The 25,744-nt window shown below is 36.3% G+C and overlaps 1 protein-coding gene across 1 annotated transcript in view; it reads right to left on the bottom strand.

The window, feature by feature from the left end:
- Positions 1-25,744, bottom strand: part of LOC306851331 (arf-GAP with Rho-GAP domain, ANK repeat and PH domain-containing protein 1-like) — an 80,469-nt gene that overhangs the window by 8,319 nt on the left and 46,406 nt on the right. The window contains exons 14-28 of the mRNA XM_079387490.1: positions 22,020-22,194; positions 21,249-21,383; positions 21,008-21,143; positions 20,822-20,924; positions 19,733-19,928; positions 18,396-18,441; positions 18,149-18,312; positions 15,090-15,299; positions 14,336-14,441; positions 13,154-13,301; positions 8,162-8,248; positions 7,103-7,171; positions 6,782-6,899; positions 6,571-6,684; positions 5,300-5,439 (exon numbers count right to left, since the gene is read on the bottom strand). Of these exons, the coding sequence (XP_079243616.1) occupies positions 5,300-5,439; positions 6,571-6,684; positions 6,782-6,899; positions 7,103-7,171; positions 8,162-8,248; positions 13,154-13,301; positions 14,336-14,441; positions 15,090-15,299; positions 18,149-18,312; positions 18,396-18,441; positions 19,733-19,928; positions 20,822-20,924; positions 21,008-21,143; positions 21,249-21,383; positions 22,020-22,194 (1,947 nt within the window). The remainder of the gene's footprint in view (positions 1-5,299; positions 5,440-6,570; positions 6,685-6,781; positions 6,900-7,102; positions 7,172-8,161; positions 8,249-13,153; positions 13,302-14,335; positions 14,442-15,089; positions 15,300-18,148; positions 18,313-18,395; positions 18,442-19,732; positions 19,929-20,821; positions 20,925-21,007; positions 21,144-21,248; positions 21,384-22,019; positions 22,195-25,744) is intronic.

Genomic DNA, 25,744 nt, shown 5'->3' with positions numbered 1-25,744 from the left:
ACTCACTCCGTCTAGAACCCAAAACTACAGGAAAACCACCACCTGAGAACCCATTAAACCAAAGTAAGGGAGAGCAGCGAGCGCTAAACCTCTACCTACACACACACACACACGTACTGTTTCTATGACCACAGACACCCAACCCTAAAGGAACCGCTCTCACACACACTATCTGTACTCACACACTGCAGCTCTGGGCTTTGCAGCTTTTGCAGATTCTGTGTATGAGAGTTTCAAAGTAAAACATCAATCAAACAGTCCCTCGTTTGCTCACACGCTAAGATTATTAGCATTAACTAAAACTAAAACCATAAATAAAATACATAAAAACTTTATTTTATTTTATTTCAGCCTGTAGCCAAGGCAGCATTATTTATTTTCATTTAACTTTAACTTAATGTTCTAAAATAGCTAAAACTAAATAAAAATAAAAAAGTTACTAAAACTTTAAAATCAAAATGAAAAAAAAAAAACTAATTCAAAATATCAATAAAACTATGATAGTATTTATTTATTGTTTGTGTGTTTAATGCCGTATCAGCAGCAATGCTGTTCATGGCAAAATCAACAGTATTATGATTAAAATATAATCTCAACACAATATTTACAATAATTAAAAAAAAATCTTAAAAATAATTAAAAATATACATACAAAAATGACAACAGTAATCATAATTTTATTATTAACTATATACAAATTTTCAATTTAATGAATTTAAAACTATTCCCAAATTTCCTTTTAAAAAATGTTTTCTGAATAAAAATGTTGTCCATATAATTTAAAACTGGGGTCATTCTATGCTTTACACTTTTTACATATTTTTTTATATATACATATACATACATATATATATATATATATATATATATACATATATATATAATTTTTTTAGATATTATTTATTTATATTATTTTTGTTTTTAAAATTGACATACTTTTTTTCATATATATATATTTTTCAATAAATATGAATGAGTCTTGAGTGACCAATTTGACATCTCGTACATATGACCTGGTCATATCTTCTTTCAAAATAATAGTAATTAACTGGGTTCACCTCATATAGTTTGTTTTATATGCATCCATTCCATTCCAGCAATAACACTATGCCAGTGATACTACAATAACAGTCACACACTGACTATGTTTACATGCACATCAGTTTCAGTTTAGGATCTATAGTTTGATTGCAGCCATACTCCGATTATGATGTTTATACACATAAAAGCATCTGATCATTTCTGTATACTTGATTGCTGAAGTCTGCTGATATGGATTTTTTGAATGAGTTCACATGCAATTCATTTCTACTGAATCAGACTGTGGTGTTTACATGAATCTACGCTAATCCGAACATTGCAGAATTCCAATTAATATCAGAATATCGATGCATGTAATCACTGTGTGACGTCACATCACTGACATCAATGTCCACCTGATGAATCTGAATCAGCTGATGTTTACTTGATGAGAACTATTACTCATGTCACATGTGCAGAGGTCAGGCAGAGGTCAGAGAGGTCATTCACATTCTGAGGATCAGAGATGCTGGACAATGACCACTTTTTTGGTGCAAATAATTTTAATGAAGGTTTAAAGTTGCCTTAAGGCAGGGGTTTTCAAACTGGGTCGCACAAAGAATCAGAATCAGAAAGAGCTTTATTTAGTTAGTTTTTTATTTATTTATTTAGTTTTCAAAGTCACTTGGCTGCAGCTAAATTTGCATTTCAATGAAACACACACTCACTAGGGCTGCACGATATAGGCTACCGACATTAATAACGAATTGCGAAATTCTAAGTTTGCTTTTTTGAATTGCAATTAATCTGCGATTTAACAGTGAGGGTCTCAGAGTGATATCATTATTAAAAGGCTCAGTCCGCATTATTAATGAGAAGAAGATTTGTGGTGTTCCTCAGGGCTCCATTCCGTCTCCGATTCTTTTTATGTTATATATACACTACCCTTAGGTTCGATTTTTAAGAAATATGGAATTTCATTCCATTTATATGCTGATGATCTACAGTTGTATCTTCCTTTTAAACCAAATAGAAATAGTTCACTAGGAGCTCTGTATGCATGCATCCAGGAACTAAAAATATGGTTTCCAAAAATATGTTCTGACTTTAAATGAAGGAAATACAGAAGTAACTTTGTTTGGACCTAGCGATGCTTTTAATGCTAGTAATTATAACCTTGGTCATTTGACCCAATGGGTTACTCCATGTGCAAAAAACTTAGGTTTTTGGTTTGACTCGGCCGTAAAGTTTGACAGATTAATAGAGTAGTTAAGTCGTGTTTTTTTCATCTTTATTGCCTGGTTAAAGTGAAAGCGTTTTTATCAACAAAGAATTTTGAAAACGTAATTCATGCATTTGTCATTTCTTGTTTGGACTATTGTAATTAACTTTATTATGAGATTAACTGCTCATCTATGGAGCGTTTACAATTGGTCCAAAATGCAGCATCTAGGCCTCTGACTGGAACTCGTAAATTTCAGCACATCTCTCCTATTTTGATTTCTCTGGTTGCCTGTAAAATTGGGAGTTGAATTTAAAATATAAATTTTGATCTTTAAATTTCTTAATAATCTTGCACCAGTTTATCTCACTGAGTTGCTTTCACACAAACCAGTGAGATCGCTATGGTCGGGGCATTTAAAAATGTTATCCATCCCTAAGTCCAGACTGAAACACTGTGGTGATCGAGCTTTTTCTGTTGTTTCTGGGCCAACTCTTTGGAACAATCTTCCTATAGCTATCCCAACAGCACCTCTATCTATTTTGAAATCTTATTTATTTGAAAACATTATGATGGGTTAAATCTTTATTTACGTTGTTTTTGTGCATTGTCTATATTTTGATTATTTGTTGTATTGTTTAAATTTTTATGTACAGCACTTTGGTCAACCTTTTGGTTGTTTTCAAATGTGTTTTATAAATAAAGAATGAAATGAGAAGAAACTCGCTCACTGTATTCTGCATGAGATTGCATACACCTCAAAATTCAAATGTTACAAAAACTGTTTCAGGTATGTTCATTCATTCATTTCTCATCTGTTTTCACTCCTTCATATTCATTTGGCTACCCACCAATAAGAAAACGGTCTGTAAAAACCATTTCCCATGAAGAGGGTGAGCGGGGCACAAACGCGGGGTTAATTGTAACACTACAAGATTTAAACATTTCCACACGCTAGCATAACAATATTAACAAACGTTTCCTTGCCATATCATCTTTATATAAAGAAAAAATGTGCCAAAAAGTCCACAAATCTTTTGAAGATATTGCTGAACATTTATTTAACTATTGCAAAAGTACATTTCTGACTGAAGTAAATTTGTCACTCGGGTTTTAGTGTTTATTTAAAACGAGACACATCTGTTTATTATTTTTACAATTATTTCACAATTATTTTCATCTCCAAACCGTTTTAGTTCTGCTTCGCTTCTTATGCTATGCTAAAAACGTGTTGGGTTGTGCTCCGTTCTCCTCTCACTGCAAAAAAGGCTTATCTTACTTAGTATTTTTGTCATGTTTCTAGTAAAAATATCTAAAAATTCTTAAATTAATATGCGTTTACTAGATAAGCACAATGAAGAAAGATATTTAGTCTTGTTTCCATGGAAAAAATATTAATTAAATGCATTTTGCTTAAAATAAGTCAACTTATCTGCCAGTGGAGTAAGTAAAATATTTTTTAAAACAAGATTATTTTACTTACACCACTGGCAAATAATTCTACTTATTTTAAGCAAAATGAACTTAATTTAGTTTTTTTTCCCCTTGAAACAAGACTAAATATCTTACTTCATTGTGCTTATCTATTAAACGCATCTTAATTTAAGAATTTTTACTAGAAACAAGACAAAAATACTAAGTAAGATAAGCCTTTTTTTGCAGTGCTGCACACACGGAAGGATCATGAATGTATTTTCTGCTGAACCCTGCGACACACTTACAGCACGGATTACAATTCATATCCGCACCGTAGTGTACGTGTATTTTTAGGGACATGTTTCATAGACTCATTAACATCTGTAAATGAAGAAATTAAAACGGAAATAGCAGTGAAATGGTTATTTTCTTAAATACTATTAAAAGATTAAGCTTAAAGCTGCAGTGCGTAACTTTTTTTTGGTTAAAAATGATCCGAAATCAATATATGAGCAAGTACATAACCAGCCAGTGTTCAAAACTATTGCCTTACTTCAGCCCGATTCACAACGGTTAGCTTATAATATTGTTTTCTAATTTGAGTGGTACAGGTAGGTTTTCATGGGAAATTTGAGCATGGCACTGCGTCATTACGTCACGTCTGTAAACATAAAGAAGTTTTCCCGGCTAGCAGCTATATCTCATGTGAGGATCCTGCAGGTGGAGGATCATTTATAGCCTTTTCTCACAGCAGCTAGAATAATTAAACTTATCATTTTGATGGTGGATTGTGATCCAGAAAGGATTATGTGTTTATGAAACACTTATGAATGAAATTAAGTTATATTCCAGTTTTAAATGTGCTTCTGATTACGGATAGCCTGGGATTACACAAGATTCGTATTTTAAAGAAAACGGGGTTAAAAGATTATCTTAATATGAAATTCGAATGGCATGACAATTAGATTAGACTGTACAGAAATTAAAATCTACTGGCTAATGCACACTATACTCAGTCACGCAATGCTGATGTTGTTAACATTAATAATTTGAGAATAAAGTATAACAATAATAATAATTTGCACGGTTTGATGTGATAAGAGCTAACCGATCGTTAGATTTAAATCACCATTTGTAGCACGATTTATTATAATGCTTTTTCCCTCAGTTGGTCAGAACAAACAGGGCTGACTTGTTACTTGTTCAGATGACAATGTACGGTGAAAACTCTGATTTGGGTTATATATTCCAAGACGTAGGCTAGAATCTGTGATTACTAAATGTTTGATTCACACCGGTGCGGTGACTGACAGCTACACATTCACCTCAAAACATTAGATTCATCCGCGCTGGAGCCGTGCCGGAGTACAGCTCATGTAATAAAGATAATTCAGCACCTGGCTGCAATACCAGGTTTTCAACAGAGATGGCAACAAATAGGCAAAACTTACAGACTGCAGCTTTAAAGTAATGTCAGTTGTTTTTTGATCTCAAATATTTTGGTCGTGAAATAGTGTATACTTGTCTAGGATGGGTCGTGGAATGGAAAAGTTTGGGAACCCCTGCCTTAAGGGACCAAATTAAATTATTAGACAAACACGTGCGAGACACACACACACACACACACACACACACTCTTACCCGGACTTCTTTATAGAGTCTGAGCGAGGTGCTGGTCAGGATGAAGTATCGGTCATTGAAGCTCCCGGTGCTCAATCCCAGCAGACTCCTCTCCTCTCTGAACTTCATCATGCCGTGTTTGGACACCTCCACTTTACTGGCTGTACCAAACACACACAAAGATCATTAAATATTCTCAAATAGAGATTATTATGAGCACACTGCGCATGTTACATGATCTACATAAGCACATCATAGACTTCTACGGCTTCTAAATAAAGTTAATATCAATGCTGTCAAACGATTAAAAATAAAAGTTTTTGTTTACATAATATATGTGTGTGTACTGTGTATATTTATTATGTATATATAAATACACATACATGCATGTATACATTTCAGAAAAATTTTATGTTCATACATTAAATACATTTATATATAATCTAAATTATATGAATATAAATATAGACATGTAAATATTTATACTGTATGTGTGTGTATTTATATATACATAATAAATATACACAGTAGACACATATATATCATGTAAACAAAAACTTTTATTTTGGATGGGACTAATCGCGATTAATCGTTTGACAGCACTAGTATATATATATATTAATTAGAATAGTGTATTATATTCTCAACCAGGCATCCAAGGTCCACTAGGGGGCCTCAATAAACTTCCAAGGGCCTCAAGATGACTTAAAATGATTTAAAATAAAACAAAACAAACATTAAAATGTGCTAAAACCACTAAAAAAAAAGACATTTCTAACATTCTCAACAACTGTCTTTGAATAAACAGGATTACGACACCCTAAACTAAAACTAAATCTATACAATATTAAATATTAATTATTTACAAATGTGTGTTCACTAGAACTTAAATTCATTGAAATTAATCAAACACCAAGGTCATTTTTATAATGAATATTCATTCTGGTTATGCCAAGCTCTAAAATATTCTATCAGGTAGAAATCGTAGGTAATGAATATTTAAAAAAAATCCTGATCTTTAATCCAGTAAATCACAATTAAACTGGAAAAGTCTTACAAATCGACTGGTTTAAAAGTGAAGGAAAACATTTAGCTCTTAAATCCTCTGCAATGTACAGAAACTATGAGTCTAAACTACCAAAACACTGGCATTACAGCAGATATTAGCCTTTATAGTCAAATGGTTGAGCAGCACTGTTTATCGATTAACCCACTTGCATTTTGCATTAAAACATTTTATTTATGAATAGTTTGTCCTGATTCTCCCCAAACTCAAACCCAGTCTCTCTTACCCAGATAAACCAGCATGGCCTCCATGGAGAAGTGCTTCTTGACCAGCAGGTGACTGTCGGTGCCCAGAGAATGAAAGATGGGCAGAACTTTCTCCAGATAGTGCAGCGGCCGCTCTGTCACACACACACACACACACACACACACACACCTGTGAGCGTTACTGTAATGTGTGTATGATGGGTAACCGGTGACCGGTGTAGTGTGACTCACCCATTTCTTCCTTCTCGTTCACCTCAAAGCAGCACCAGTAGTCTTTCTCCTTAACGGTGATTTTCCGTCTGTCCAGAATCTCAAAGGTCAGTTCAGCTGCTGTCATCGTGGCAGGAATCTGGAGGTCAAACGTGAACATTTATACAAAAACACTATCAGTCGTATCCATCATGCAAATGTAAAGCAGGACACATCTCTACTGAAAGCATTTTTAAAATACCAAAAAATTCTCCACTGACTTCATATGTAAGTGGGTCCTTGATATTGTTCAGATTTTTGACAACAGCAAGACCTTACAGCAGGTTCAAAGATCAAACGCACCTTTACATGCTGTTCGGCTGTTTCCTTCTTCTCCTCCAGGTAAACTGTACAGATAAAATCACCACTGCCCTAAAACACACACACACACACACACACATTAGCCACAAATAACAAACCTGCTAAATAAACAAACCAGAGTTGTGCTATACATATGCAGAGATTTGAGTGGTTCAATGTGTTGCTATGCTGTTGTGGATTAAGCTATGTGGTTGCTATGCTGTTGTGGGTGATGGCATGTGGTTGCTAGGGTGCTCGGGTGGTTGCTAAGGTGTTGTAAGTGATGATGCAAGCATATGGTTCAAGGTTCTCCTTTAAAGTGATTTTTTTTGTGAGGAAACTACAGAGGGTTAATGATTCCACTGAAAGCTAATAATTAATTAAAAATCATAAAAATATAAAATGAAAACAAATAATTTTATAAATGAAAACAAATCAAAATAAAACACTAATTTCAAAAATTATATATATTATATAATATATTTATTTATTTTTTACAGAAAACTGCAAACATGCAAATGTGTTAAATTACTGAAATATTATCTTAAAACAAACAAAAAACTGTTTAAATCACTAAAACTATCTAGTTCCTTCATGATTTTGCAATTAAAATAAATGCAAATTTAACTCATTCCTGCAGTATTTGTGGCACCTTTTCTCTTATTTCGCAATTTTTCCCACAAAAAAACTATATTATATTAGCTAATCGAAATCCATAATTCTGATCCCAAACAAATCCAAATCATTCCTTCACAGCTTACATTGGTCTGTTGTCTTTCCAGCATGTTCAGGGACACGACCACGACAGATTTCAGTCATAAAGCACAACATAATTTACAGAGAACTACTCTTACAGTTTACAAATCAGTGAGTTTACAGTGAGTTTTTACTGCAAATTAACATGAAAAATGCTGCATGTATAAATTTTTGAGGAAAGCTGCAGCAAATAGTCATTTAGCGTTGCAAAATTCAGAAAAAAAACAAATTTAAATCCTAGTGTGACTATCAGCAATAGCACCAGTGATGCAAGTTAGTAACCAGCACAATAATTGTAACTCTTACCGTTCCCGCTTTAGGCGTGAGATTGTCTCTGAGCTTTATGATGTATGTGATCTCATCTAACTGCTTCTTCAGCTGCTGCTCGTTTACCTGCAACACACACACACACACACACACACACATCAATAATGTGCTGCCACTGCAGTTCTTACTCCAGTCTCACCAGTAGATGGCGCTAGTGACTGCATATATCTGGTGCTGAATGTTCAATGGCTCAGTTCATAACAGTTTTTCTCAGTCGCTTTGGTGCATTTCTCGTAGGGCTGGGCAATAAATCGATTTTATCGATTAACTCGAATGTGTAGTTTATGTTGACTTTTTTGAATGAAAATAGTTTTTTATAAAAAAAAAGACGTGTACTACAGAACTCCAATAAATACGAGATAGGAGATAAATATCAATACTTTCTCTCGCAGTTATATTATTAGGTAATCATACTGTATATAAAATTGCGGGCATCATGGAGCCGCTATTATACATGGCATTGAAACTGCTTTTGAATGCAAGACGGCTTTTTAGTTTCACTTTCGAGATAGGCGATCGCACATACTCTGTTTTACAAGATTAGATGTTTGTCATGGTGCTCAGGATCTGCAAATCATTCGTCACTCCTTACTCTATGTGGTAGGCTAAGTGAAATTTTATGTTCTGTAATGCAGTGTTTCCCATACATTGATTTATTTGTGGCGGCCTGCCACAATTTCAAAACTGACTACCACAAATAGATTTTATTTTTCAAAAAGCTTTAACTTCGTTGAATAAGCAAGCGCTGCATGTTTCAGAATCGAATCACGGTGCAGGTGTCTTTATATCACTGCATTTCTGAAGGAAACAGACTGTCTTCAGAAAATTTTGGATGTCATTTTCATTTCATCTTGCTTAATGTCAAAATGATAAATCATAATGATAAAGCAGCGTTTGTGAGCAGAGGGCTAATTTGTGTACAGCATTACCGGGGAAACCTCTATTTCTCCTGCTCTACAAGCGCCTCCTGCTGGCAGAGAATTAATTAGCATATATGCAGCCACAAATAAAGTCCAAGTCTGTGGGAAACACTGGTAATGTAACAGGCAACCGTTAGCAATCGTTATTTGTCTTCTGTGCCTTTCTGAATACTGATTCACAATTCCGGCCAAAGGGCGTCACATAATTTTATGTCTTATGTTAGGCCTACGTTACATTTTATGTTATGTTACGTTATTTTATGTGACATTTTCACTGTCTTTTTGGCTTGTTGTTTCTGAATGCACTTTAAGGGGGAATCCAGATCAAATCCCAGAAGGGAAAATCAAAACAAAATAAAGTTAGGGCAGCGGCTATCAGTGAGCACTGAGCGTAAATAGGAATTAGATTCTATTTATACTAATAAGTGCAAATAGCATATTTTCTTAGCAATAGATACTATTTACACTAAGTGCAAATAGCGATGGATTCTATTTACACTGTTCTTTCTCTACTGAAGTCCACACTGCCAAATCCTCACATTTCCACAACAAGATCACCAGCGCTCCAGACATGCGTAATCTCTTCAGAACATTTAATTCTCTCCTCTGTCCCCCTCCTCCACCTCCCACCACTTTGATAACCGCTGACGACTTTGCCACTTTTTTCACAGACAAAACTAGAACAATCAGTAACCAGTTCACAACTCCGCAGGACCTCCGATCAACCACATCCACTGCTCTAACTCCCATCTTCTCCTTCTGTCCCCTCACCGAGGCAAAAGTATCCAAACTCCTCTCGACCCAATCCCCTCACACCTTCTCCAAACAATCTCTCCCACACTCTTACCGGCACTCACACACATTATCAACACATCTTTCCTCACAGGCATCTTCCCCACAGCATTCAAGCAGGCTCGGGTAACCCCACTGATCAAAAAACCTACATTAAACACTTCTCTTTTAGAAAACTACAGACCTGTCTCTCTCCTTCCATTCATAGGGAAAACACTCGAACGAGTTGTCTTCAACCAGCTCTCGCGGTTTCTTTCACAGTACAACAAGCTGGATGCTAAACAGTCAGGTTTCAGGAGTGGCCATTCAACAGAGACTGCGCTACTCTCAGTCACTGAAGCCCTGCGAACTGCAAAGGCTGATTCCAAATCGTCAGTCCTCATTCTGCTGGATCTTTCTGCTGCTTTTGACACTGTCAATCATCAGATTCTCCTGTCTACCCTCTCTTCACTGGGCATCACTGGAATTCCACTTTGCTGGTTTGAATCCTATCTCACTGGTAGATCTTTCAGGGTGGCCTGGGGAGGGGAGGTATCCAAACCACATCAACTGATCACTGGAGTTCCTCAGGGATCGGTTCTTGGACCCCTCCTCTTCTCCACGTACACTACATCGCTGGGTCCCATCATACATGGCTTCTCCTATCACTGCTACGCTGATGACACACAGCTCTATCTCTCTTTTCAACCAGATGACCCGACGGTAGCTGCACGGATCTCAGGCTGCCTGGCGGACATCTCGGCCATGGATGAAAGAACATCACCTACAGCTCAACCTGGCAAAGACGGAGCTTCTTGTCTTCCCTGCCACTCCGACTCTACAGCATGACTTCACGATTCAGTTAGGCTCATCAATGATTACCCCATCAACTTCGGTCAGAAATCTTGGTGTAATCTTTGATGACCAGACCTTCAAAGAGCACATTGCAAAGACTGCTCGATCCTGCAGGTTTGCACTACACACCATCAGAAAGATCAGGCCCTTTCTGACAGAGCATGCTGCGCAACTTCTTGTCCAGGCCCTTGTCGTTGCTAGACTGGACTACTGCAATGCTCTTCTGGCTGGTCTGCCATCAAACACAATCAAACCTCTACAAATGATTCAGAATGCAGCGGCACGACTGATATTCAACGAGCCCAAAAGAGCGCATGTTACACCTCTCTTCATCTCCTTGCACTGACTACCAGTGGCAGCTCTCATCAAGTTCAAGACACTGATGCTTGCGTACAGAACTACCACAGGCTCAGCACCCTCCTACTTCCACTCACTATTACGCACGTCTGCCAAATGACTAAATGTAAATGTTAAAATAGCAAGATTTTCTGCTATTTATGCTAGGCTATTTATTGCAAATAGTGGCAATTATCTGCACCTCAGTATTGTAGTACATTATATAACCGTACGCAATAATAACGTATTGAGTGCAAATTATAGTTTTAATTATTATAAGACATTATACTATTATATGCACATTCTCCTGGTCGGTCTTTAAGGTCTTCTGACCTGGACCTTCTAACTATTCCTAGAACACGTCTTAAGACAAAAGGTGATCATGATTTTTGTGCTGTGGCTCCAAGGCTCTGGAACTCTCTCTCTCTATAACTTAGAACAATGGGCTCTGTAGACTCTATTAAAAGACACACCTCTTTGGACAAGAGTTTAATTAACAGTACAGTTTGGCTCTTATTAAAATTCTGAGATATTCGGTCTCTAATTTGTTTTGTTTTTATGTTTTTATTTTATTTTTGATTGAATGTATGTTTGATTTGTTTTACTGATAGTGTTGTAAAGCACTTTGTGACTCCTTGTCTGTGAAAGGTGCTATATAAATACATTTTACTTAATTCAAATTATTAAATGGATGCCACCTTATTGGGACAATAAAGCCCTCCCTACACCTACCCTAACCCTACCCAATACTTTTATTTTCAACTTTGATTATTTCCTTAATTTTTATTGAAAATAAATGCCTTTCCGATGCGATATAACATTTGAAAAGGGAGAAAAAAGTTTGGAAAAAGGCGGGCTCAAACTCAGGTCGATCGCATCAAAAAGCATGTGCCTTACCATCTACACCACTGAAATTGATGCTATATGAGCGTCTTTTTGTTGACTAACTCAATCGCACGTTGGTGGGCGGAGTCAGTGTAAATGGCCTTTGCCAACAAGGCGGGCTATTTGCACTTAGTGTAAATAGACACTTCGTAAAGTTAGAACTCGTTTTGAACTATTTCTTTGTCATCTGCAGATTGATTTTAAGTAGGGGGGAAAAAATCTATTTAAATTGTAAATCTGATTTTTTGTGAAAAAATCTGGGTTTTTTTTTTTTTTTTTCAGGCCTTATCGCCCAGCCCTAATTTCTCGAATCATTCTTAATATTTGCAAAGAAGTATGTGCATTTCTCAAAACAATTCATACAAACAGCACCACACAATGGATTACATGCAAAAGCCTGTAACTTGCTCAAAATCTTTAGTTCATCTCTCAGAAGTATTTATTTCAACGAACATATCAGTGCCATCAGAATGAAAATCCTCGTGTCACTGATAAAGTCAAAATGCTTAGTCTCTTTGTCAATATAACAGTGCACTCTTAGTGTTACCTGATGTAAAGTATGGCAACAGTTTGGATGACAGTCACTGTATTGATATATAGAAGGCTTCACTTCTTAAGTATGCCATATATCCATTTCAAAAGTACAAATTTACACATTAGCTACTGTATGTGGGATATTGATTGAAAGAGACTGGATAGGATTCACAGTTACACTTGAGCTATTTTGGTTGATCTGTATTCTCTTCATTAGTGAAAGTTAAGATTCACTTGCACAATTCATGGCAAATTCACAAAAAGTCTAATAGAAATGTGCAGAAAATATTCTTGGCAGTTTATGACAACTAAATCAACCATTTTGCTTTTAAATGACCTATACGATGAACTAATGACTAGATGTTTTGAGGGGTAAGACAATAGCACAGAAAACTATATAATATATTTTGAGCAACATGACAATAGCAACTCAATGTAGGAAACGTACATAAACAATTGCATGCATGTACCAAAGCAATTGCAACTTGTTGAAAAGAAGGCGAAGTTGCTTTTATCATGTGCACAAGTGACTAGATGATGTGGAGGAGGAACAAGCAGTTTTGAGAATTTAATTTCTGATCTGAGAAATGCACCAAAGTGACTGAGAAAAACTGTAACTCTAAACAAACTCTAACAAGTCCATAGCTATCTTCAACAAGCACAAACATACATCGAATATAGTGACGTAGTGTTGGATGAGATCCTCGATGACCTGGCCGGCGCTGTAGTCCTTCCCGTCCGCCTGGAAGAGAGTGGGTCCGAACACGATGGCCAGATTGTGAAGATTCATCTGATTGAGATCCGCAAACCGCTGGACGCTGCAAACACACACATCAGGAGGTCTTGACTTGATTTAAGTTTATTGCCACATCAGCTTCACAGACTATTTCAGATTATACATTAGAAAAACAATACAGTAGAACACAATACAACAATTAAATAAAGCAATTATAAAACAAAGTTCTGTACATAAAAGACCAAAAGCACATGTTTCACCGTCACGTGAGTCCTGCGATATTGACATTTTGATGCTTCTTCACTTATCAATAAGTTAATCTACTATGTCTAATATGACACCTTGTATACATAACTTGGTCATGCCTAGATTTAAAAGAATAAATTAAGAGTTTATTTGCAAAAACAGATAACTCAGTTTTGTTTTGTTTTTCAAAATCATGTTTTTATTATGTTATTATGTTTTATTTAATGCTGTCAAACAATTAATCGCATCTATGTGTGTGCTGTGTTCATTTATTATGTTTATGTGTTATGTTACACACACATTCATGTATATATTTCAGAAAAATGTTTATATAATAAATATATTTTTATCATAAATTATATTAATATAAATATAGACATGTAAATGCATGTAAATATTTTCAAAATATATACTGTATGTATGTGTATTTATATATATATATACATAAATATACACAGAACACACACATATATTATGCAAACAAAAACTTTTATTTTGATGCGATTAATCATGATTAATAATTTGACAGCACTAGTTTTATTGTGTTTGTTAGCTGTATTTTTTAATCTAATCAAAATAACCCAACTGCAGTTTGATTGAGATTAATTGGACTGCACAATGAACAAACATGATTTTTGAAAATTGTTCAAATTGTGAAAATTGGAGTTATCAGTTTTTGCAAATGAACTCTTCAAAAATATATATTGTTCCTACAACAGAATGTATTTCAAAAAGTTAGTTATTTTGACATTCTTCCCATTCTGCGTGCCATTTCTCCCAAATGTATCTGTTGATTGACTTCAGAAGGTCTGAAAGAGACTTTCAATGCTTCTCTGAAAGGAGAGCTATGAGGAAGAGTGTTGGTCTCACCAGTATAAATGATTAACTAGCGCTCGTAGTGTGGCCTGATTGACTCGGGGAAGGGTACTGAACAGAAGACGATACTGACAGATCCGACTGCTCTCATCTGAAAAAGCTGAACACACACACAATATGACAACTGGATTATTTCAGGTGTATTCATATTAATATTAAAGCAAGACACTATAGGCTAAACCATTGCTTTTGCTTTCTTCACTTGTCTTCTTTCAGAAAAAAAATAAAATACACATTTAAGTGTTTATTTTATTGTACTTTATCCATTTGCATCTGTAAATTTCAATTTACAATACAGCAGCACTTACATACACCAAAACTTTTTTTTTTATATTTTTTTAACCAAACGTTTTACTGAGGGGTTTGTTCATATATCATTCACACTCATTTATAAAACATTATATTCCTAAAAACATGGTCAAATTGTGTTTGTTTTGTCTGTTGACAGTATTTTCTGATTTATAGAAAAAAAGAGAAATCCAAAATTCTCTCTATAAAAACCTTTAACTCTAATGTGTCAACAAAATCAAACGAGACTTTTGAACTAATGTTAAAAGTTTCTGTTCTGAAAATGTATGCAAATGAGTGCATATTTAGATAATGCATATTTAAACATAACATTTCAGAACCTTGTAATAATTGTCTTAATGTACTATAATTAATCATCTTGGGAAAGTATGGTGATATCTATTAGTTAAATTTTAGCTGTAGCATCTTGCAGTAATAATAAATCAATATCATAATATACCTATAGCGCTGAGCCAGCTGTGCGCCTCCAGGCCAAACAATCCCTCCTCGATGTCTCTGAAGAAGCGCTTGAGGACGTTGGAGACGTCGTCCACCTGATGCTCACCTTCCTTCAGCCAAACGCATCGGGCGTCGCGTCTGAACTCCTCCAGCAGGGCGGCGATCTTACTGTTCACGCCACTCTTACGGTAGATTCCCTCTGAGGTCAGACCTGCAGGACACACACACAACATCATTTACACACAGGAACACACACTTATGATGTTTAACGGACCCCTAAACAATATAATATTAACGTCACGTTGCGGTATGGTTTCGGTACAGCAGGAGGAAAAACAAACTTAACATAAATTGCTTTTTTTTTTTTTTATTAAACAATGCTTTACTGAACAAATGGCTCTTTTTTTAATAAATTAAATTATAATTAATTTTCTTAAGAATAAAAATCTACCTCAGACTTCTAGTCTAAACTATAGGGAGCCCTTTTACTTCACTATAAGGTTACAATTAAAAACAGAGACCAAACTTAAATTCAATTGCTATTTTTTTTTTTTTTACTTTAATAATGAACACACACAAAAAAATAAATAAATAAAAATAAAACTGTATGCAAACATGTAAATTGCACAATGCAGTTTTTAAATTAACTTCGAAATTAAACAATTTCTATTTGTTGTTGAAATATAATCATTTACACAGTGGCTGTCTTAACTTGTTTCATAACATTTATCTAAACATACATTAAATAATTAACATCACTAACAGGTAAAGTAAAATATAATAAGTCTAATATTTAGCGCAATGCTCTTCTCTCTAACGAGCTGTAGACGCTGATGGCTTGCCTGAGCTAAATTAAATGCTACGTGACATTTTGTTTACAAGCTGTTTAATGAATTTCCTGAAAAAAAATTAATTTCATGCGTACCGAACCGAAACTCCTGTACCAATGAATATGTACCGTTACACCCCTATAACAGAACTATAACTATCAAAATAAAATAAAAAAATGTTAATATACATAAACTGTTTAATAGGGACTTTTAAGACAAAAATTGTCACTATAAACCTTTCTGTAAAACCGCTTTGAAACAATGTATATTATTAAAGGCACTACACAAATAATTGTGATTCAGCTTGAGTTTTCTGGTTAGTAATTCAGTTTATCACTGCTTTCAAGTTCGTAAGTGTCTGTAAGTGTCAAGTGTTTTGTTGTTAATGTGACAAACTCTATGGTTTTACTTCTGAACAAAGTTCTGTCTGACATTCGCCTGATTCACAGACACATCCGTCCAAATGAATCATGAAAATGAATCAGACGTCTACAGTAACACATTTACTGTCGTGGTTTCATGTCATCATCTGTTACTGAGTAAAGTGTACATCTAGGAGCTCATTAACTCTCAGCAGGTGAGCTCACCGTTTAATATTAGTTAGTAAGATAAAGATCACATGATAACTGAGGCACAAGAGGAATATGATGTTTAAGTGATGTGTGTGTGTGTGTGTGTGTGTTAGCTCTGTCAACAGTCACATGAGTATGTGGTCAAATATTTGACTTCATTTGCCCCTGATTCTGGACAGAAAGAAAGACATGATTGAAGATCATCTTTAAAAAAAAAAAAACACACATGGATTAGAAGAAATATAAAACAGAGTAGAATAGAATTCAGCAAGGTTGAATACAAATTAGAACAGAGTTGAATGGTGTCAAACCAAGCAGAGTTGAGAAGTTTAGAATAAAGCTAAATCAAGTAGAAAAGAGCTGAACTGGGTCAGAAAAAGTTAGAGTACAGAATAGAGTTGAAGGGAGCAGAACAACTGAACTGATTTGAAAGGGGTTCAAACAGAGTTGAAAAGATTAGAATAGATCAGAACAGCTGAATCAAGTAGAAAAGAACTGAACAGGTTTAGAAAGAGTTAAAGAGAGCAGAATTATAGAGTTGAATAGAGAGGAACAACTGAACAGATTTGAACTGGGTTTAAACCAAACTGAAAAGATTAGAATAGATCAGAACAGCTATATCAAGTAGAAAAGAACTGAACTGGGTAGAAAGAGTTAAATAGAGTAAAGCAGAATTCAAGAGTGTAGAATAGAGTTGCACAGAGCAGAACAACTTAACAGATTTGAATGGGGTTGAGAAGTCTGTGACATTTATTTATTGAAGAGGAATAACCCCTTGAGATGAACCATCTCGTTTTCGAGGGGGTCCTCAAGTCCAAATACAAAAGTTGACATTGACCTTACAGCGGCAGTCAAATATAACAAAAAACACATACACAAATGAAACAGAAATATATTTCCATTATTTACAATAATGGTAAATGCAGAAATATATAAAACATAACTCATACAAACAAGACATTCACTCATACAAGACTCTCCAAAGGTTGCACAAACTTCCCTCAACAGAATAAACACATGTAATATGTATGTACCAAAACACACATCTAGACACCAGTAAACACATATGCACACAGAGCGATAGTACAGTAGTGACCACCAATAATGCCAGCACAGAGAGAGAGAGAGAAAACAAAAAAAAAATAATAATAATTAAAAACAATTACATGTATTCTGAAGATATTGAGCTATGGCATTTTTAAACAATGAAAAGGAAGTCAAAGAGCGAATAGAAATTGGAAGATTGTTCCACTCATACGTTGCTTTATATTGAAATGCATATCTTCCTACTTCTTTATTGATTTGAGGAATAAAAAAATAGATTTGGTTATTGTGACGCAAGTTATAAAATGAGTTAAATGGAATTAGATATTGTTTTAAATAGGAAGGATAGTCTAAATAAATACATTTAAAAATAAATTGTAACCAATGAAAACGCCTTCTATGTGGTAGGGTCAGCCAAGACAGTTGATGGTACATTTCACAGTGGTGTGTTCTGTTGTGTTCAAGTTTAGAATGAAGTAGAACAGTAGTGTGTGTGTCTATATATATATATATATATATATAAATAAAGCATCCACTAAATGTAAGTAGAACAGCTGAATCAAGTATAAAAATAAAACAAATAAGGTCAGAAAGAGTTGAATAGAATTGAGTACCGTATTGTGTGGTGAAATGAATGCAGCGCTCCACGATCACAGGGATGTCGGCCTCCGTCAACTGCTGCTGACTCAGTGTGTCTCCAGAACTCCCAGCAGCCCTCTGGATAGCTGCCGCCCAGCCCTGGAAATCCAGCTTCCTCTCGCCCTCGATGTACAGCGTCCTGCGGGAGACGTCCAGTTAGTCAGCATCCGCCCGCTGTCACACACATATGAGACTTAAACGGGTTAAACTCGACCTGCTCACCTGCCTCGCTCCACCAGAACCAGAACCTCATTCTCCGGCTGGATCGCTGCACACACACACACACACACACACACAGTTCAGAGTCACAAACTTCACAGCAGGGTGACCCTAGTAAAAAAGTAACATTTAAAATGCATTTATTTCATACTAAGTATAGTTCAAATCTATTAACATATTTACTGACAGATAACTCTAGATTTACTGATATAAAAATTATAATTAAACTTTATTTGGTGTACTACTTGAGCACAACGCACATTTCTTACTATTAAGTCTAAAATGTGTTTTAATGTGACTTTTGATGAGGATTGTATGATCTTTGAATAATATCGGCCTTTAAATGCAAAATATTTAAAGTGTACCTGAAGTATACTTGCAATAGTTCCACTTTAGCACAATCAGATATACTTAGGCCTGGTTTCACAGACAGGGTTTAGACTAAACCAGGATTAGGCCATAGTTCAATTATGACATTTAAGTAATTTTTATAAACATGCTTAGAAAAAACATTATTGGGGTGCATCTTGAGACAAAACAAAGGCACTGATATATTTTAAGATCAGTCAGTGCAAGTTTATTTCTGTTGAAACAGCTCAGACTTACACTTTAGTCTAGGACTAGGCTTAAGCCTTGTCTGTGAAACCGGGGATAAGTACTTCTTAATTACCAGTGACTAATTTGAACTGCTCTGATTGGCCACTGCATTCATGCACTCAACAAAAGTGTGACCGGTTATGATGCTGAACACTGAAAAAAAAAAAGCAATGGCTAAAAAGGAAACGGTGGTGTAACGTGAGCAGATCGAGATGTAATCCCTCATAAACACTTTTCACAACAATTTTCACATTTCAATTTAACTGCAACTGTCATAATTGATTTAGTTTAATTGTGCAAAGACATTTTTCCCTGGTATCTTGAATTTAGGGGGCACTTTTGCTGATTTTAGTGGTATTTTTGTTTGCATTTTTGCTGATTTTTGCCTATTTTGGTTGCATTTTTGTTGATTTTGGTGGTATTTATGGTAGTTTTGGTGTCACTTTTGCCGATTTGGTGGCACTTTTTGTTGATTTTGGTAGTATTTTTGTTGATTATGTTGCCATTTTTGTTGTTTTGATTGCATTTCTGTTGTTTTGGAGTGATTTTTGTCTATTCTGGTTGCATTTTGTTGATTTGGTGTCATTTTTGTTTATTTTAGTGGTATTTATTGTGGGTTTGGTGGCATTTTTGTTGGTATTTTTACTGTTTTGATTGCATTTCTGTTTTGGTGGTATTTATTGTGGATTTGGTGTCATTTTTGCTGATTTGGTGGCATTTCTGTTGCCATTTTTGTTACTCACAGAGCTCCAGGAGCTTCTGCAAGTCGATCGTCTCGTCTGCGGTGTGCTCGTCCAGCCGGATGTGCAGGCTGGACCCCACCAGACAGAACCAGCCCAATCTCAACATCTCCCGGTTCAGTCTGTCTTTATAACGCAGCTGGCCGATGCGCTCGAAGTCCTTCAGTAACAGATCCTCCGCACCCGCAGGAATAAACGACTGTAACACAGACAGACGACATGAAAATGAGACGCTGTCCAAACCAGACAAAACCTGTCAATCTTGGTGTAATCTTTGATGACCAGCTGACCTTCAAAGAGCACATTGCAAAGACTGCTCGATCCTGCAGGTTTGCACTACACAACATCAGAAAGATCAGGCCCTTTCTGACAGAGCATGCTGCACAACTTCTTGTCCAGGCCCTTGTTGTTTCTAGACTGGACTACTGCAATGCTCTTCTGGCTGGTCTGCCATCGAACACAATCAAACCTCTACAAATGATTCAGAATGCAGCGGCACGACTGATCTTCAACGAGCCCAAAAGAGCGCATGTTACACCTCTCTTCATCTCCTTGCACTGGCTACCAGTGGCAGCTCGCATCAAGTTCAAGACACTGATGCTTGCGTACAGAACTACCACAGGCTCAGCACCCTCCTACTTCCACTCACTATTACGAACCTACATCCCCTCCAGAAGTCTGAGATCTGCTAGTGAGCGACGTCTTGTGGCACCATCACAGAGAGGCTCAAAATCCCTCTCCAGAACATTCTCGTTCACCATTCCTGGCTGGTGGAATAATCTTCCCACCCCTATCCGGAACGCCGGATCCCTGGCAATCTTCAAGCAACAACTGAAAACTCATCTCTTTCAGCAGTACTTGACTTCATCCTAAACTTTTTCCCTCCATCTTTCTCTCCCTCCCTTACGAGCTTGTACTTATTTGAACAATGACTGAGACTTGGTGTTACGAGCACTTCCTCTGTCTGATTGCCTCTTCAAGATGAATCGCTTTTTGTATTCCCCAATTGTAAGTCGCTTTGGATAAAAGCGTCTGCCAAATGATTAAATGTAAATGTAAATGTCAAACGGTTCAGAACAGGTGTGATGTCACCTTTGCGATGGATTTGACCCACTCGCGCATGGCCTCGGGATTATCGGTGCCGAACAGATACAAGCGCTCGGCGTCCGAGTACAGCTCAAACGTGTGATCGTACCTAAAGAAAGAGACATGAATATTATCAGGCCCTACAGAAGAGAAAGGTGTCAGTCCTTAAACACACGCTGTGGGCCAGATTACCCATGAGTCTCAGGAGGGTTGACAGCCAGACAGACGATCTCCTTCATCTTCAGTCCTCCATTCGGTGTAGCGTTTTTGTCACTTTCATAGTAGCTAAAATTCCCATCATTCAGCACACACCAGCGCCGACTGAACTCTATCGGATACAGACAAACAGAATCAAATCAAGTCAAATTAAATTAATCTGAAAACATTTTGCACATAACATTTCAGAAAATCATCTATTCACAGATTGGCTCACCTTCTTTGCCCTTCTTCTCTGTGATTGGTCGAGCCATGGAGGCGGTCTTAAACAGAAACCCATTATGCGTGACGGAGGGCGGGGCCATGTAGTGCACCCTGTCTATGGCGACCTTCACCTCTGACCTCGGGACTTCTGTAGGTCAAAAGGTCAAACACGAGTAAGCGGCCGAATGACAGCGGTCTTCATTTTAACGTTAAGGTTGGGTATCATTTGAAATTTATCGATTCTGATTCTTAACTATTCCTAATTTTGGTTCCAATAAGATAAAAAAAAAAAAAAAAAACATTTAGATGTCAAATATATTTTGTATTTATTTATTTATTCATAGAGCACTTTTCAGGCTACACAGTAACTCCAAAGTGTTGTAAATCCCAAATAATTAAGATAATATAAAAAGAGAACTGAAATGATTAAAACAAGACAGCAACAACATCATGATAAATAACCCAGTAAAAAATTTAAATGCCAGAGAAAACATATGACAAAGCAGCACTTGAAGGTACTTAGCGTAAGTTATGATCTAACCTCGAAAGGTAGGTTGTTCCATAATCTTGGGCCAGCGACAGCAAAAGCGCGGTCACCCTTAGATTTAAGACGCACTCTTGGGATTGTTAATAGTAATTTATTTGAGGATCTCAGCGTTAATTTTGCATTACGTGGTTTAATAAGCTCTATCAATCGAAAGAATCGAAACGCACGCGTCTTATCGAATACCCTTGGAAGCGGTTCTCCATACCCAACCCTAGTAACGTTCTCCGAGACACACACCTGTGTTGCGGTTCTGCGTGAGGAACTCCAGCTGTAGGTTCTGTCCGTGGTGTTGGGCCAGAGCGATCGGGGAGGGCAGCTCAGGGTCGCCGGTGTCACAGCTCACATCGGCACCGCAGAACACCAGCGCCAGTGTCTCGTACACATCGCTCGACTGAACATTAATGCACAGCGCCTGCGGAGAGAGAGCACGGCACAAGTATCTACAACGGATCATGCGTGGAACATGTGTGTGTCAATGACGTCCCTGTCAGTCCTCTGCACAATCTGACTTTACTGCAGCATGGAATTCAACTGCTGGTCTCGTCTGGCCAGAGGAGAACGCCACACTATTTCCCTATTTTAATACTGTAAAGCTGCTTTGACACAATTTGCATAGTAAAAAGCGCTATATAAATAACAGTGACTTGACCTCAATCGGTGAAACACAAACAGTCAGATGTTTCTGAGCACATTTGAAACTAGGGCTGCAAGACATTGGAAAAAACTCACATTGCGATATTCAGAGATCCAAACAGGTAAGGGGGAAAAAAGGTAAGAACTTATTTTAAAGATATTTGCTTTACATGCTCATTTGTAGTTACATTAAAGTTTATTTTATTTTATTTTATTACCTTGTATGTCCCAAACTGTTTTTTCTTTACAAAAAAAACCCAAAACATTTTTTAACAACTTTTGGCAACATTTTATAAAAATCAAGTTTGAATGGGTAACACTTTATTTTAAGGTGTCCTTGTTACATGTGTTACATGTACTTACTATTATAATAACATTTAATTATGCATATTTACATGCAAGTAACCCTAAACAGGGCTCCAAACTGCGACTAAAATGGTCGCATTTGCGACCAAAAATATTAATTTGCGAGTGAAGTTTTTGCTGAGGTCGCCACTGGCGACTATATATAATTTGCATGAAAGGACTTTTTTCCCGATTGTTTTGCGCTCACATCTTTTGTTATGTTCGCGTATTAAACTTACATAAGACGATGCGCATCAAAGTTTTACTGAAAATAGTTTGAAACAGTCCTCGTCTCTGCCGCACACAGTCTGCTGAACGCAGTTAGAGAGACCTGAAAGGGCCTGTTTACACCTGCTCACTTCATGCATTTTCTCTGATCGGATATCTATATGATTTGTTAAAACGTTTCCCCATTTACACTTGGCCACATAAATGTGTCTTCGCAAAACGAATATAAATCCGTTCTTCAATTCCCGCTTCATATGCAAATATAACGGAGTTCACGTCAATGAAAGCAACGGATAATTTTATTAATTATCAGCTAATTTCAATATCAAGAGAGCGCGCGGCATCAGCACTGGAAAGATAGGCTAGTCTCGCTACTTTTAATGAAGAAGATTGTGTGTTGAGCGTCTGCGACTTACTTTCAGGTTCATTCAGTTTGCGCGTCGCTTGCTGAAGAAATACTCCGCGACTCATCCGCGGTGGTGCTTGCTGCATTGCGCTGTCATATCTGACTATAACATGCCATATAGCCTATAAAACGCTCTCACACGTCTATTATTTTAATATTATGGGAGGAGTAAAATTACCATATGTGGTTTCAACAACCAGATGCATTTACACGTGTCCGGTCGATCTTCTTATCGAGATCTTAGTCTATATGCTGTGTTCTGTTAATGCATGGACTTCCTGTTATTTGAAGCGCACTTGCCATCCAGTAATCGCAAAAAGCTTTGTGCTGTCTTACTTTTTAATAAACAAAGTATCAGCTTTAAAATGCTAGGAAATTCAAATAATGCGGTTTGGGTGCTCTTTAATGCGGACCACAAGCGCACACTGTCGGTAATATAAACAGCAGTACCCCGCGTCCACACGGTCCGTGTATGCGTCCGGATCGCGCGAGCGGAGAGTATCGCACTTAATGCTCAGGCGCGATCTCTTTAGCACCTCAGTTAAAGCAGCAAGTGAACCCATTATATATTTCGATTTACTACTATAGTATGAAATGAACATGATCAAAAGGTAGGCAATAAGAAAGCCTATAGTACAACTTACTGAAATGTTTTATGTAAAAGCTCATTCAGTGTTTCAAACTGAGGAAATGTATAAAGCTTGTAAACATTGCATTGTAATACATTTACCTCAGAATAACCACTCAGTGTCCATAAACTCATCAGTCAGCTAGAAAAATAACTATAAAGAGGAGCGTTTTGCTATATTCATGCGCTGTTGCATATTGATATTTTTACTTATTCTGTTGTACATGATTCAACTCCTCCTATAAAATTGCATTTTACTAATGAAGAAAAACAGACTGAATGTGTGAAAGACGTGACAACATTTATAGGATGCACTGCACTCAGTTGCCAAGTGATGCTTATGGTCCATGATATTGGTACAGATTCTGTGTAACGAACAATTCTTTGTGACTGTATATTTCAAGTTGTAAAAGACATTTAATTCACACTTTAAGTGAACCTTAGTCCCCCGGTCGACCTGATCGTCTACAAGATGGATTAAAATGCTGATAAAGCCTAGAAAAGATAAGACATAAACACATGACAAAATGATTGAAATGTTAAAATAGGGGGGAAAAATAAAATGATAATAATAAAATAAACCACTTTTATTCTGTGGCACCTAAAAAAATAATTTGGCGCCTAAGTTTTTCTTTTATAGGAGCCAATGGCTCCTTACTCGATTTTTTTGTCTGGAGCCCTGCTAAACCAAACCCTAATCCTAACCCTAACATATAGTAAGTACATGTAGTTAATTAAGATTACTCAGTACTTAAATGTATAATTACACTGTAACAAGGACACTTTAAAATAAAGTGTAACCGATTGAATATATTTGGTCAAAATTCCATGTTATAAAAGATGAAGTGTTACGCAGGCTACATTAAACAATATTGGCTGATTAGATGGCAATGCTGACCTAAAATGCAAAACTCTTCACCATTCATCTCAGACCTCAAATACATAGAATATTACCCTTTTTAGACATAGTTTTTGAAGTAAAGAGTAAGAAAACACTGTACAAATTGTCACTTATTGAAACAACCAGTTCTATATTTACCCTTGTATCTATATTTACCCCTTGTACCCTTTAAAAAAAAACAAAAAACAAAAAAAAAAAAACACCAGATGACTTGAAAATTTTGGGGGAAAAAATTTAAAAATGCATGATTGGGGTGATTTTGAAGGTGAGTAAACCTGCATAGAAAATAAACCAACTACAAGCATAGATAAATAAAGATACAAATGGAATAAACAGTGCTTCACTGTTTAACACAGTCTTCATAAATTAAATATAAAAAATGTGTAAATTAAATCTAAAAAAAAATCTGTGTTAAAGCTACAAAAGTGATTTTTCTCTGTGTTTTGTTGATTGATTAACATTTAAGACACAAAAAGCAACAGGAACATTAAACTGCTGTGAATATACTGTTACACATCCATTTTCTTTCTCAATTGTTTACCTTCACTTGAGCCATAAGCAACTGTGTTTTGACACATGAATTTTGACATAATTTTGTGCAGAGAGAATGTAAACAGGCTTAACAACAAGACAGGTGAGTTACCAGAACAACTAGCTGACTAGCTGGTCTAGTGACTAGTAACCCTGGTATAATGGGGCTGCTTTAGCATCATTTATGAACACTAAACGTTGATGGTCAGCATATAAATTTACTAAATTATCCAGATTGTTTTTCTGCACAAAAGTACCAGAATCACATAAACAGACAAGTGGATTCAGTA

Source organism: Barbus barbus (genome assembly GCF_936440315.1).
Source record: "Barbus barbus genome assembly, chromosome: 31".
Classification (NCBI taxonomy): Eukaryota; Metazoa; Chordata; class Actinopteri; order Cypriniformes; family Cyprinidae; genus Barbus; species Barbus barbus.
The sequence above is the reverse complement of the archived record's forward strand: the minus strand, read 5'-3'. Positions and strand labels throughout refer to the sequence as shown.